This window comes from Carassius auratus, chromosome 28 (assembly GCF_003368295.1).
Source record: "Carassius auratus strain Wakin chromosome 28, ASM336829v1, whole genome shotgun sequence".
Taxonomy (NCBI): domain Eukaryota; kingdom Metazoa; phylum Chordata; class Actinopteri; order Cypriniformes; family Cyprinidae; genus Carassius; species Carassius auratus.
In genome coordinates, this window is record NC_039270.1 from 25,217,884 (window position 1) to 25,231,013 (window position 13,130).

General features: G+C 38.7%; 2 protein-coding genes across 2 annotated transcripts in view; one reads left to right on the plus strand and one right to left on the minus strand.

The window, feature by feature from the left end:
• The window catches only part of LOC113047414 (uncharacterized), a 161,963-nt gene that overhangs the window by 19,128 nt on the left and 129,705 nt on the right, over positions 1-13,130 (plus strand). The gene's annotated exons all lie outside the window — the stretch shown is intronic.
• LOC113047309 (transcription factor Sox-8-like) lies at positions 6,487-10,603 on the minus strand. Its single transcript, XM_026208669.1, has 3 exons — positions 10,105-10,603; positions 9,330-9,538; positions 6,487-7,734 (listed from the first exon to the last, which is right to left on the minus strand). Exons 1-3 carry the CDS (start codon positions 10,482-10,484, stop codon positions 7,154-7,156), a joined length of 1,170 nt encoding a protein of 389 aa, XP_026064454.1. The 5' UTR covers positions 10,485-10,603; the 3' UTR covers positions 6,487-7,153.

Here is a 13,130-nt window from a genome sequence, read left to right on the forward strand (position 1 = left end):
GAAAAATAAATACATTTTTAAAAAATCATGTACATACTGAGTATATCTCAACATGAATGACATAAATAATCAATCTATTAAATCAAGTGACCGTTTAATAACACCTACTGAACAAAAATCAATGGAAGCATAGAAAAGAAACTTAATAAAGAATGGTTAAAACATTTCCATTGATCATGCATAAAAAACAAACATGCATATAAAACAGAAAAAGTTAAGCAGACTTTTTTTACATTTTACATTCCTGCATGGAGTCTATGGCAATCTAAAGTAAAAAACAAATAGAAAGACAAATAAGGCAAGAAAATACCACAGCGGTTTCAGCATGTTACAGACATACATAATAACCAAGATACAGAGTTATATTTTTATGATACAATAATTACAATGCATGCATTCAAAACCAGAAACCATGAGGGCAGTCACTTTCCCTTTTCTGCTGCTCATCTCTTCTTTTCAGCATCATAAAAGGAAGATTTACAGAACTCTCCCCATGTCATCTTTGTCCGATATTTCATTTGGGTTACAGTCAGTCATTACATAGTGACACTACCGCTCAAATGTTTTTGGATGGTAAGTTTTATGATGTTTTAAAAAAAAAAATATATATATATATATATATCTTCTGCTCACCAAGGCTTTGTTTATCTGGTCCAAAATGCAGAAAAAGCAGTACTATTGTGAAATGTTATTACAATTTAAAACAGCTGTTTTCTGTGTGAATCTGTGTTAAAGTGTAATTTATTTCTGTGATGCTCCGCTGTATTTTCAGCATCATTCCTCCAGTCTTCAGTGTCACATGATCTTCAGAAATCATGAATAATATGATGATTTACTGCTCGAGAAACATTTCTGATTATTACACTGGGCTTCCTAAATTCCCCACCACAGAAAAGACGAAACAGTGTCATGAAGTCTACATGTGGCCAAAAATATATTGCATGTGTAGTGTTAAGAAATATTCTGTTTTCAGAAAATAGTGAAATTCTACAGGTGTTTTTAAAAGAAAACGAAGGTGTATGTTATATAGTCTGTTTGTGAAGGGACACTTGACAGGATCAGTAGTTTTAACTGCTATAATGCTGATGTTACCTGATGTGGTTTGAGTTGATGAAAGTTGAAAGAGCTTTTCTGTTTTGGGCCAGCTGAGGGCACTGAAAACACATCTACATGACCATGACAAGTATCAATACTGACACTATTATTATTCAGTTCAATTCAATTCATTTCAACAAAATATATTTAGATCCTCACAGAAAAGTTTCCATAATGAATTCTTTATACATAATGACTGAAAAAGCTGTAAGACGGAAGCCTTTGCTCATTATGTCTATTTACATTTTTTTCTTACACAAATGTACATATTTTTTTACATGTATGTACATGTACATATTTGCACCCTTTTACATATTTATCTACTGAGTGTGAATTTTCTCAGATTTATACAAAATAAACAGAAACAGTTACATAAGACAAATACAGACTAGTATCATATTACATACACAAATTCTTATATATCTTATATTCATGTAGAGTTGTATAATTTTATCAAGGTTTCTCAACTTTAAAACAGCCTCTGAATATAATTCAGAAGCTAATTATTGTATACTCTATACATTACCTGCACAATGTAAAAATCAAACAATTTTAAATCATGTAATTTAATTATGTATTTGTTGTTTTACAATACTTATTGCTGTCTTCTGTAATGTGTGTGTGTGTGTATACATATCATATTTATATGTATGACCCCATCCCCACACACAGTAACAAATGTATGAAACTATGAGTGAACAATACAATATATAGTGAGTTTTGATGAAAAATGTTTTTGTTCTATTTAATAATGGATTGAGACATTTTTTTACATTACGTATATGTAGTTTCTAGCATAATTTGCAATATACTATAATACCCAGAAGTTTTTTTCATTTCACTGGAAGAGCATAAATAAACCAAATGTCATTGACTTGAAATCAATTTCTTTAAAAAACTGTTGTTTTAAAACAATATCACACTTGCCTTCGAATATTGAATTCTGCTGTAAATCAATACATTCTCAGTGAAATGAACAAACACAAGGCTGTTTTATTATAATGAATTTCCTTCATTTTACAGAAATGAACCAGTGCGAGACAGAGGCTACCATGTCATGTATGGAGATGTTTGTCTGGTTTATAATGTAGAGTACGTCAGTGAGGTACCTGACAGGCTGTAAGAGAAGTCTGCTGACAGCTGAAAGAAGCTCACTTCAACACTTTCCCTGAGCTCCACACCTCTTCCTCAGCCTCTAAAGCTCAGACTGGTTCTAGCTTGGCTTACAGCTGTAGGTCACCAACCGATGCCAACCACCTTCAATGGGAAGTAGCTAAAGCCTGCTAAAAACGTGCTAAATTATGTTGGGTCTGGTGTCAGCCCTTTACTTTGTTTGCTTCTCTCTCACTCGTGTGATAGCATGCAGAACTGGATGTAAATACAGTTGAAATCTCAGTAAAGCTGTTCTTGTTCAGCATCCAGCAGGAAAGCCGGGAGAACAAATGGTGAAGGGGTCTGAAAAGGCTTTTTGAACAAAGCTATTCTTCAGGAGAATTGAATGGATTGAAGTGAGTAAAATACACACAAACAGAGCGAAGGTCTCTTCACGTGTGTGTTTTGTGTGTGTGTGTGGGGGGGGGGTAACAACATTCATAATAAATAAATTATTCATTTTCCACCAGATATTATATTTACCTATAAAGGAAGAGACAAGTTATGGAATAACATCTCAGCACTGCATTGAGGGCACTGGGTGTTTACTTGATTATGTGGTCTCATATTAACAGCACAGTTGTGCCTCACAGTGTCAATAATACAGCATAAAATACAGGAGGAGATGGATTTAATGTTTTTGTTCCAGTTTTCTAATTCATGATGATTTTAGTGTCTCTCAGACAGGTTCCTGCAGCAGCCAGTCTCTGAGATGAATATAGGAGCATTAATATCAGATGTTCCTCCTTACATTACACACAGATCCTAGTAATGTGGAACCAACGTCTTTTTCTAACAAACCTGTTTTCTTTCTTTAAAATAGCTGCCAGTTGCTTTGGTAATCTGTTATCAAACTCAAATGTCTAAGAGAGAGTGTTAAATCCCATGTTGTGTCAAGCGTGATCAAGGCTTACACTTTCTGTGTGTTTGTGAGCCAAACCCTGGCTGGAGTGCAAGAGAGAGGAGAGACTGCTTTTACTCTCTCAGATCTCTCTGTCTTTGTTCTGTGAGCCAATGTTCCTCCCACACACATCTCTCCAGGAGCAGAGACAGCAGTCCTACACGCTGATGGAGGTCTGAACAATAGATGCACACCTCCTGACCAATCTTCTCTTTATCCTTCACACGAATCACTGAACTGAATCGGTATAATGAGGTAGTGGGTTCTTTTTTCATCAAAACACTGGACTGTATGATTTAAAAAATATTGACGTTAAATGTATAGCATGCATGAGTCCCCCTGGTGCAGATCTGTACAGGTGGAGCTGGGGAAGGTGGAGGGTTTCTGAAGCGCACTGCTACAGCAGCACTAGCCAAGTACTGAATGTTTGAGCATGTGATGATGTCATAATGTCAGATTAGAGTTTCATGACAGAACTTTGCATTGAAAATATGCTTTTAAGATTATGACATTTGGTTCAATCATGTTGCATTGAATGGCTTGTGCAATGAAATAATTGTTTATGTCATGTTGATCAAAACATGTAGAAACTGATAAGGTAGGAAACAGGAGACAAAAGGACACAATCAACTGCATTTCATTAATTGAGCATTACGTTTTTTTTCGGTTGTGATCAGAGAAGGATCTTAGAAGCTCTTTCCATATATCATGAGTATGATTACATCAGCGACTGCCCTTATTTTGAATGACAAGATTTAAGAATTGTTGCTAAAACTTATGACAAATACACTGATGTTTAGTGAGGCTTATACTTGTATTATTCTCTGTTGTTGTTTTGAGTAATAATTCTAAGCAGAAGCACTAAACTACATGAAATCCAGCCAGTGGCATCAGACAGAGAAAGTTAATTCAGTCCTGAGTTCCCAGAATGCTCAAGATCATAACAAATCCACCAGGCTTCTCCTAAAACAACACACACACACACACACACACTGGTTTCCATGTTTTATGGAAACTCTTTATAGGCGTAATGGTTTTTTATACTGTACAAACTGTATTTTCTATCCCCTTACCCTACCCTCATATAAATTTCAGGCATTTTCAAACACTTAATTCTGTATGATTTATAAGCTTGTTTCATCAAAATCTCTATACCTGTGGGGACATTTGGTCCCCATAATCTAATGAATACCAGGTACATGCAAACAAAAAAATATTATTTTTTTTTTATTATTTTTTTGAGTGCAGGGATATTTTATTGACTTTTCACATAAAGACTATTTTTGCAAAAATATAATCCAGTATTTGCTCTGATCTGAACCTAAATCTTGAAGAAAGCTTTTGACATGTTTTAAGCTACATGTTTACCAGTGAATGGGTGCCATCAGAGTCCAAACAGCTGATCAAACATCACAATGATACACAAAGATGTCTTGTGAAGTTATTCATTAAGGTGTTTTAAGTTTAAACTGTCCTTGCCAAAATCCATAAATACACTTCCTGTGGTGAAAAAGTCTATCTCTCACATAAAAATCAAGATTTAGATCTGTTTAAATGCTGCTTGATCTGTGCAGATTTCTCTCCTGATTCAGACCAGAACACTTTTTCACTGGAGGAAGTGTTATTATGGATTATAGACTCTATGTGTTTGAGTTAAAATCATCTTAATGCTGGATGTGTTTCAGGTTTTGTCTTCTCCAGATGTTCACTGATGGACTGGAGTGCTGTGGATTATTGTGATGTTTTTATCAGACTCTCATTCTGACGGCACCCATTCACTGCAGAGCATCCATTGATGAGACACTGATGCAGTGCTACATTTCTACAAACCTGTTTAGATTAAAAAAAAAAAAAAAGATCTCCATTTTGGATATTTTGGAGTAAATTTCCCTTTAGAGTGAACTATTTCTTTACTGGACCTTCTGGTGAAAGCAACAAGCTTCTGAATGGGAACATACACAGGACTTCATGTATTTAGTCCACTTAAAGACATTTTGATTGAAAATTATGGAAGCAATAAATCAAAATAAAAGGTTAGTATGCAGATAGTATTCTCTTGATAGTATTTATAAGTAACTGTATATAAATGATGAAAGCTTTTGAAATGGGGTGTGTGTGTGTGTGTGTGTGTTATCCATCACTGGAGTTTCACTATGCAGATGCACTCAGTAACGATTTCTAAATGTGTCTTTATTTCATGTGCTTGAGTCACGTCTGCTCTCTCTTAAGAGTTCCTCCTCAAACTATCTGCCAACGCAAGAGGAAACGAGAGTTTAACAGAGAAAACAAGTCTTCCCAAAGCCACCCACATCCCATCTGCCCATTAATGATCAGTTTTATTATTATCATCTCTGTTGTCAGGATTATGAGCTGAACTTTTCCCAATTGCCACACTGGTGATCAGGCTGTATTCCTGTTAAAGCGTACAGTATGGGGAAAGATCCATTCACATCCCTCCTAATGACTGTCAGTTGTCCTGCCCCTGCATTTTCTGTCCAATTAATTATTTTCTTACTTCCCGGAGAAAGAGAGACAATAGAGTCCTATAGAGCACATAATAGAATAGGTCATTGAAATTCAGCCGTTCTGTGGTTTCCTCCCTGGACTGCTTGGCAGGAAAACCAGACCGCGCTTTGAAACTCAGCCCAGGAGAGTACAGCCCCGGACGCCCCTCACAAACATCTCCATGCTTCTCCCATCGCAGTATCTGTCCTGACAAACAGCTTCCATGTGTCACTTCCATGTGTGACTATACCATGTACGACTGAAGCACAGTTATACTGGAGCGAAAATTAAAAACAGTGAGGACTGGGAATATTCAATTGTAGCTCTGCAGTATGTTGATAATTCATATGCACTTCAAATGCATCTTAGAGTCATGTTCACAAATGAGAGAAGCTTGCGAGGAAAACAAGTTTGCTATTCATCGATTCAGCCGCTTGAAATGAACCACACTGCAGTAATTAACACGCATCAGTGCGGTTCATCATTCAGCCAATCTCCAAACCCCAAGTCCTTGTTTATGTCTTGTACAATTGTAAGTAAAATGTTATCCCAGCAAGATATGGTGGGAGAATGACCCATGAATCATGGCACGGACAGCTTGCAGATGTAAGACGATGTCAACAGAGACCCATTAGTTCCCAAAGTAAACCATGACGTGTTTTAGTGATGCCACATACATAAAACATCATTATTTCACTGAACTTGGAAAAAATTAACTATTTCACCTGGAGTAATGAAAAATGTGTTTTTGTAAAGTAAAAAAAAAAAAAAAAGCACCAACACAATTAAAATGCAACTTATTTTTGGAAATTCAGATTGAAGAGCAACAGTATCTAGTTTAGACAGTTTAATGTTGCAGTTATAAAATGTATTTTTCCACAAATATTGCAAGCAATTACTGTTAGCGCTTTGTAAGAATGAACCTGTTAACAAAAGTGCAGATTCACAGCCAAGTCAGTTTTAAATCCCACATAAGAATGAAACAATGTAGAGTAAACACTGTTTTGTGTGTTTGTGTTTCACAGCCTAAAAGCTAATTCAGATGTTCAACAGATCACACTTCAGAAATCAAGACAGCCGATGACAACACACACGTGACATCAATGACTGGCGGGGTTAAAAACACAAATGTTAATGAGCTGGAGCATCCGCATGTTAAAGTGCTCACTAAAACGATGAATCAGGAAAATAACAATAAAAAACAATCACTAACGATTAATGTCATTATTTTTCAGTGAGTTGGTTGGAATGTTAAAAACAACGCGGCTCATTTCAGTCCTCCACCCTTTCAGCTTTTGTGAGTACTTTAAAACAGAAACAAACCACAACACAACATAAATACATAAGGAACAGCAAATTAAAAATGAACAGGTTGTGTGTAAAAAGAAGGCTCAACGCAGATCGACTCTGGCTGTACTGAATATTGACGGGTCGGTGTTCTCCGAGATCCTGGAGCGGCGCAGTCCTCACAGAGGCTCTCCACCGCAGACACAGATGTCCTCAGGGTCTGGAGAGCGTGCTGTACACCGGAGGATCCCAGCTGGTGGAGGGACTGTGGGGCGGCGGGACGGACAGGCTGTACGGCCTGCGTGAGGAGTGGAGGTAGGGGCGCTGGTGGAGACTGGAGGGGTAGCTGTAGTAGTCTGTGTAGTCACACGGAGAGCTGGGGAACGAGGCGGCGCATGCGTGAGCTCCGTACACGCCGTACTCGGCCGACGGCTCGCTGTAGTGACTCGGGCTCAGCTGCTCAGTCTTAATGTGAGCTCTGTGCTGGCTCCCGTCGCTGGAGCCAGGAGACGAGGACGCCACGGGCCCCTTGCGGCTCCAGGACGCCCCGCTGCTCGCAGGGTACGAGCCATCGGCGCTCAGAGGCAAGTACTGGTCGAACTCGTGCACGTCGAAGCTCTCCATGTTGCTGATGACGTCTGTGCTGAGCTCGGAGATGTCCAGGTTGCTGAAGTCGATGTTCTGTCGCGTGCCGTCCTGCAGGCGTCGTCCTTCATGCTTGGGATCCTGCTTTCCTCCGTGATGGAGGTCTGTTTTGGGTGTTGTAGGGGGTGTCGGGGGTCCATGAGGCTGACCTGAGGATGATAATAAACCAGCTATTAGGTTGGGGTTATATAGTGTCCCAGAGGCGTAGATTACATGGGGAACACAGGGGACGTGTCCCCCCACTTTTGATATCACGGAAATTCGTCCCCCGCACTGTTTCGGTCCAGTTGGTTCGCATAGAGGTTTTCAAGACCTGGTGTGAATAAATAAGAGATGTACACTCAAAGAGACGGGATAGTCTGCATATGATCTGGTGTTTTATTCAGACCCAGAAGTCGAGATGAACATCACAGAGCACTAAACTCTCCTGAGGTGTGTGTTTCATTCAGAAAGCAGAAAGTCATACCAGGAGACTCCTAATATGGACAAAAGCGTCCACCTATCGCTGTAATAAAACAATGTTTTCACAGAAAAACAGAAACTTTTGGAAACACGAAGACATTAAACATATGATTGCGACAATATATGGTTTTTCAAGTCATGTCCAGCAGGTGATAAATAAAGTATATGAACAATTAAGTTGCAATTGACATATCATTTATTACAGTATAGAAACTATTCTGCCTTATCACGTGATAAACAGTGTTTGTAGAATATAAACAAATCATTATTATATGTTATTGTCCCGCAGTTACAGATTTCTAAGCCAGTTAACAGCTAGAAGTATACACCACCAGTCAAAAGTTTTTGAACCGTAAGCATGTTAATGTTTTTAGAGAAGTCTCTTCTGTTCACCAAGCCTTGTGTTTATTTGATCATAAAGTACTGCAAAAACAGTAACATTTTGAAATATTTTACTAGCCTATTTTTTGAAAAAAAAAAAACTGATAATGAACTGATAACTGAAAATGATAATGTTGAAAACAGCAGAGTAGAATTTTTTCAGGTTTCTTTGAGGAATAGAAAGTTCAGAAGAACAGCATTTATCTAAAATATTAATCTTTTGTAAAATGATGTCTTTATCATCACTTTTGATCAATTTAAATGATCCTTGCTAAATAAAAGTATTCATTTCTATAATTTCATTTCCAAAAAAGAACTATTAAACTGACTACACTGAAATTATACTATAATGTTGCAAAAGCTTTTTATTTCACCTAAATGCTGATCTGTGGATCCTTTTATTCAACAAAGAATGCAGAAAAAAAATGTACTCATGTTTTAAATATTGATAATCAGTAAATCATCATATTATTCTGAAGATCATGTGACACTGAAGACTGGAGGAATGATGCTGAAAATACAGCTGCACATCACAGATATATTAACATTTACATTTTATGCATTTGGCAGAAAAAAAACACTAAATAAGACTTTTAATAACATTTTATTTTTTTACCTAACGTGTTTCCTGGGATTTGAACCCACAACCTTTTGTGCTACAAATGCAATACTCTACATTGTAGTGCACTCTAGTGCCACAGGAACACTGTAATAAATTAATTAACATGAAAAATCTTACTGTTCAAAAATTGTTGTCTTGTGGGCTATAGATTACAGAAATGTTATATTGTAATGTTATATATGTGTGTGTGTGTGTGTGTGTGATCTCTGTCCCCCTCACTACTGAAAGATGGCTACGCTCCTGTATCGTCCCACACAGATGTGTGTGAACGCGTCTGACCTGTGTGTTCAGTGACTGGAGCCGTCAGTCTCCCCAGCCCAGCTTCAGATTTATACACGTGATGGCTCAGCTCAGACTCGCCCTGACCGGGCTTCACACTCTTTCGTCGCCTCGGCTGGTATTTGTAATCCGGGTGATCTTTTTTGTGCTGGACTCGCAGTCTTTCAGCCTCCTCCACAAACGGTCTCTTTTCGTTCTCTGTCAGCAGCCTGTGGAGTGACCATTGGTAATTTAGCAATGCACTCAGTGTTTGAAACCAACTACAGAGGAGAGGGGGATAGGATCATGTGTCCACTGAATGTGTTTATTATTTACACAAAAAATATGATCGAGTTACACAAAAATATAACTGATTTTAGTCCAACAGATATAGATTAACAACATACACTTTACACAAAGTATACATATTTACTCTAGGTAAACTCTGGAAATAATATTACACTAATTTCACAAGTAATAATAAATAAAATAAATAATGCATTTAGGAGATGCTTTTATTCAAAGTGACTTACAGTGTATTCAGGCTAACATTTTTTACCTATCATGCATTTTCATAGTGAAAATAATAAAAACTTAATGTAAACTTAATATAAAGCTCAAGAAACATTCTGTAGACAATTTTTTTTTGTGTTTTAAGAATTTGACTTTACCTCCATACACATCATTTTATGCATTTATTTATTTGAATGCTTGCGTGTAGGTTTTTCTGGTAGTAATATTCAAATGCATTGTTAATAGTAATGTATGTGTTGTAATAAAAGCCAGTGGCCCTCACCTCCAGAGTTTCCCGAGGGTCTTGCTGAGCTCGGCGTTGTGCAGGTGTGGATACTGATCCGCCAGTTTCCTGCGCGCGGCTTGAGCCCACACCATAAACGCGTTCATGGGTCTCTTGACGTGCGGCTTGCTCTTGTGCGCGCCGTTCACCCGCACAGGCATGGGCACTAAAGACCAGTCATAACCCTTCAGCACCTGAGACACCGCGTCCCTGATGCACACCGGGAATTGCTCGTCCTCGTCCATTCCCGGGAGGATGAGCGACGCGTGGCCGGTGGATCCAGCGGGAGACGGAGGCGCGTCAGAGTCGGACTCCTCTGCGGACCTGGAGCTGCTCGGGGACGGCGGCTCTGCACTGGACCTCTCGGGCTCGTCCGTCATGACCGCTGTGTGCACGCGCTCTGGTGCGCTCGCGCTGTCCGCCGCTCCTCCACAGGCGCGCGCAGTCACTCCTCCCGCTGACTCTCGTTGGTGGACTCCTCAGCAGGATCAGTGGAGATTGGATACACTCTTCACAGTCTGGGGATTTGACCAGTTTCACTTAAGAAACTAGTGAGAGTGAAAGTGGACCACTTACTGTTTCTGAACAGTAAGAGTTTCAGTGTTTTTTGAAGAAGTCTCTTCTGCTCATCAAGCCTGCATTTATTTGACCCAAAATACAGCAAAATCAGTAATACTCAGAAATATTTTTAATATTTACAAATTTTGGTTCCTATTTGAATATATATGTAATGTATGTCTGTGATGCACAGCTGTATTTTCAGCATCATTACTCCAGTCTTCAGTGTCACGATCTTCAGAAATTATTCTAATATGACAGTATTACATTACATTTATTAAGTCTAGCATGACCGGTGAGTCTAGGATGATGATAATAAAGGCCTCTATGCACCTAAAGGTTTTTCTGTCAGAAACTGACAGATGACTGTTTATGAAAAGCACATAATTCACTTTAAACGTGATTGTTATGTATGTATTAAACTACATGTATTATGAGAGACCCAGAGGAGGTCAATCTCTGTCTTTGTGCCAGTGCACTGTAAATGATTTTATCAAACAGCTTTCTCTTGAAAAGACAATGCCTGGCTTGTCGGACACCTGAGTTTGCTCTGAGGCTCAGAGGGTGTCTGAAAATCGGAGCTGAATGAGACTTCTGGATGTGTTCATCTGCACACATTCATTTGGGGATTGCTTGCAGTCTGTTAAGTGGTTATAATTTTGCATTACCCTAAATCTGATATCATTGTACAAGAAAGAAAAGAAAACATGGAAATATTTTCATACCGTGGCATTGTTCGTTATATATATATATATATATATATATATATATATATATATATATATATATATATATATATATATATATATATATATATATATATATATTAGAGACGTGCTGTGTTTGGTCTCGTACTCTATTGCATATATTGTCAGTGTTGTGCGCTTGCTTCGACCTTTGTTTGTTGTGCTTGCCTCTTTTGATCTCAACCGAGTGTCAACTACTGCTACTAACAAATCAGGCAACCAACTGGACCTTATTTATACACGAAACTGCTCTACTCATCATGTTCTGGTTACTCCACTGCACACGTCGGATCACTTCCTCCTCACTCTTAACCTCAACATGGTCCCTGACACATCACTTACCCCTCCACATGTCATCTTTCGACGTAACCTACGCACACTTTCACCCTCCCGGCTATCTGCAATGGTTTCATCTTCACTTCCTTCCCCTAAACTGTTTGCGTCTTTGGATGCTAACAGTGCTACTGATACTTTCTGCTCCACTCTTACATCTTGTTTAGACACTGTTTGCCCCTTATCTTCCAGGCCAGCCCGTAACACCCTTTCTGCCCCTTGGTTATCTGATTTTCTATGCGAACACCGTTCTAAGCTTAGATCTGCTGAAAGGGAGTGGCGCAAGTCCAAAAATACTACTGGCCTTAATGTGGATCAGTCACTCCTATCTTTCTTCTCTGCTAATGTCTCCACTGCTAAAATTACATACTACCATAACAAAATTAACAATTCATCTAACTCTTGCATGATTATTAAAACATTTTCCTCACTTCTTTGTCCTCCTCCTCCCCCTCCTGCTTCATCTCTACTAGCTGAAGACTTTGCAATGTTTTTCATGAATAAAATTAAACACATTAGTGCACAATTTTCCACACCACAATCGTTCAAGCTCATATCACCAGCAAACTTACACTCATTTACATCCTTCTCTTCACTCTCTGAGGCAGAAGTCTCAAAACTAATCCTTTCTAATCACCCTACTACTTGCCCGCTTTATCCTATTCCATCTCATCTCCTTAAAGCCATTTCTCCTGCAGTTGTACATGCACTCACTCTGTAGTTTCCTGGCTTAAAAATGTTGAACTCTTTCACTGATGATTCATAATGAGCTTTATTATAGATCCGTCACCGTAGATTTGCAGTAATCACCGTTACATGCCATAATACATCACGAAATCACCATAAGAGCTTTACATGAAAACAAACAAAACATAATATAAATAAACCATGAAACAAACATACATCAAATCACATACAAACTAATACCCATTATTACATTACATAAAACAAGAAATCCAAAACAATACAGATAAGTCAATTTTACCTTATTCTCCACTTAAACCAGGAGCTAAATCCTTGAAGTTCTCTTTAACCGTATGCCTTTAGATGAATCAAACATGTGCGCCGTAGCTGCGCTCCTTACTACAATGCTACTACACCTGCGCCCCACCCCTCGTTCCCACGCCTCTCGGCCCCGCCCCACTCGCCACAGAACTCCAGGAGGTGTTCTTAGAGGGGGGGGGGGGGTACTGTCACGGTAAACCGTGATCTCTGGGTTTTGCACTTTGTGGTGAAGTCTGTGTGTTTCGCGTCTACACTGATTAGTTTGCGGGCGTCTCTGTTAATTGTCATCAGCAGCAGCTGTCACTCATTACTCTCTCCCTATATATTGGCTTGTCTCACGTCTTGTGTTTGTGAGAACGTTGTTTCATGTCTGGTAAATGTTCT

What these genes read in the sequence shown, in the direction of transcription:
- LOC113047309 (XM_026208669.1), bottom strand. Translation starts at nt 10,484, where the DNA reads ATGACGGACGAGCCCGAGAGGTCCAGTGCAGAGCCGCCGTCCCCGAGC. An exon ending in ACCCTCGGGAAACTCTGGAG is followed by an intron (nt 9,539 to 10,104) that starts GTGAGGGCCACT and finishes GTCACTCCACAG; the next exon opens with GCTGCTGACAGAGAACGAAA. An exon ending in TCCAGTCACTGAACACACAG is followed by an intron (nt 7,735 to 9,329) that starts GTCAGACGCGTT and finishes TATCATCCTCAG; the next exon opens with GTCAGCCTCATGGACCCCCG.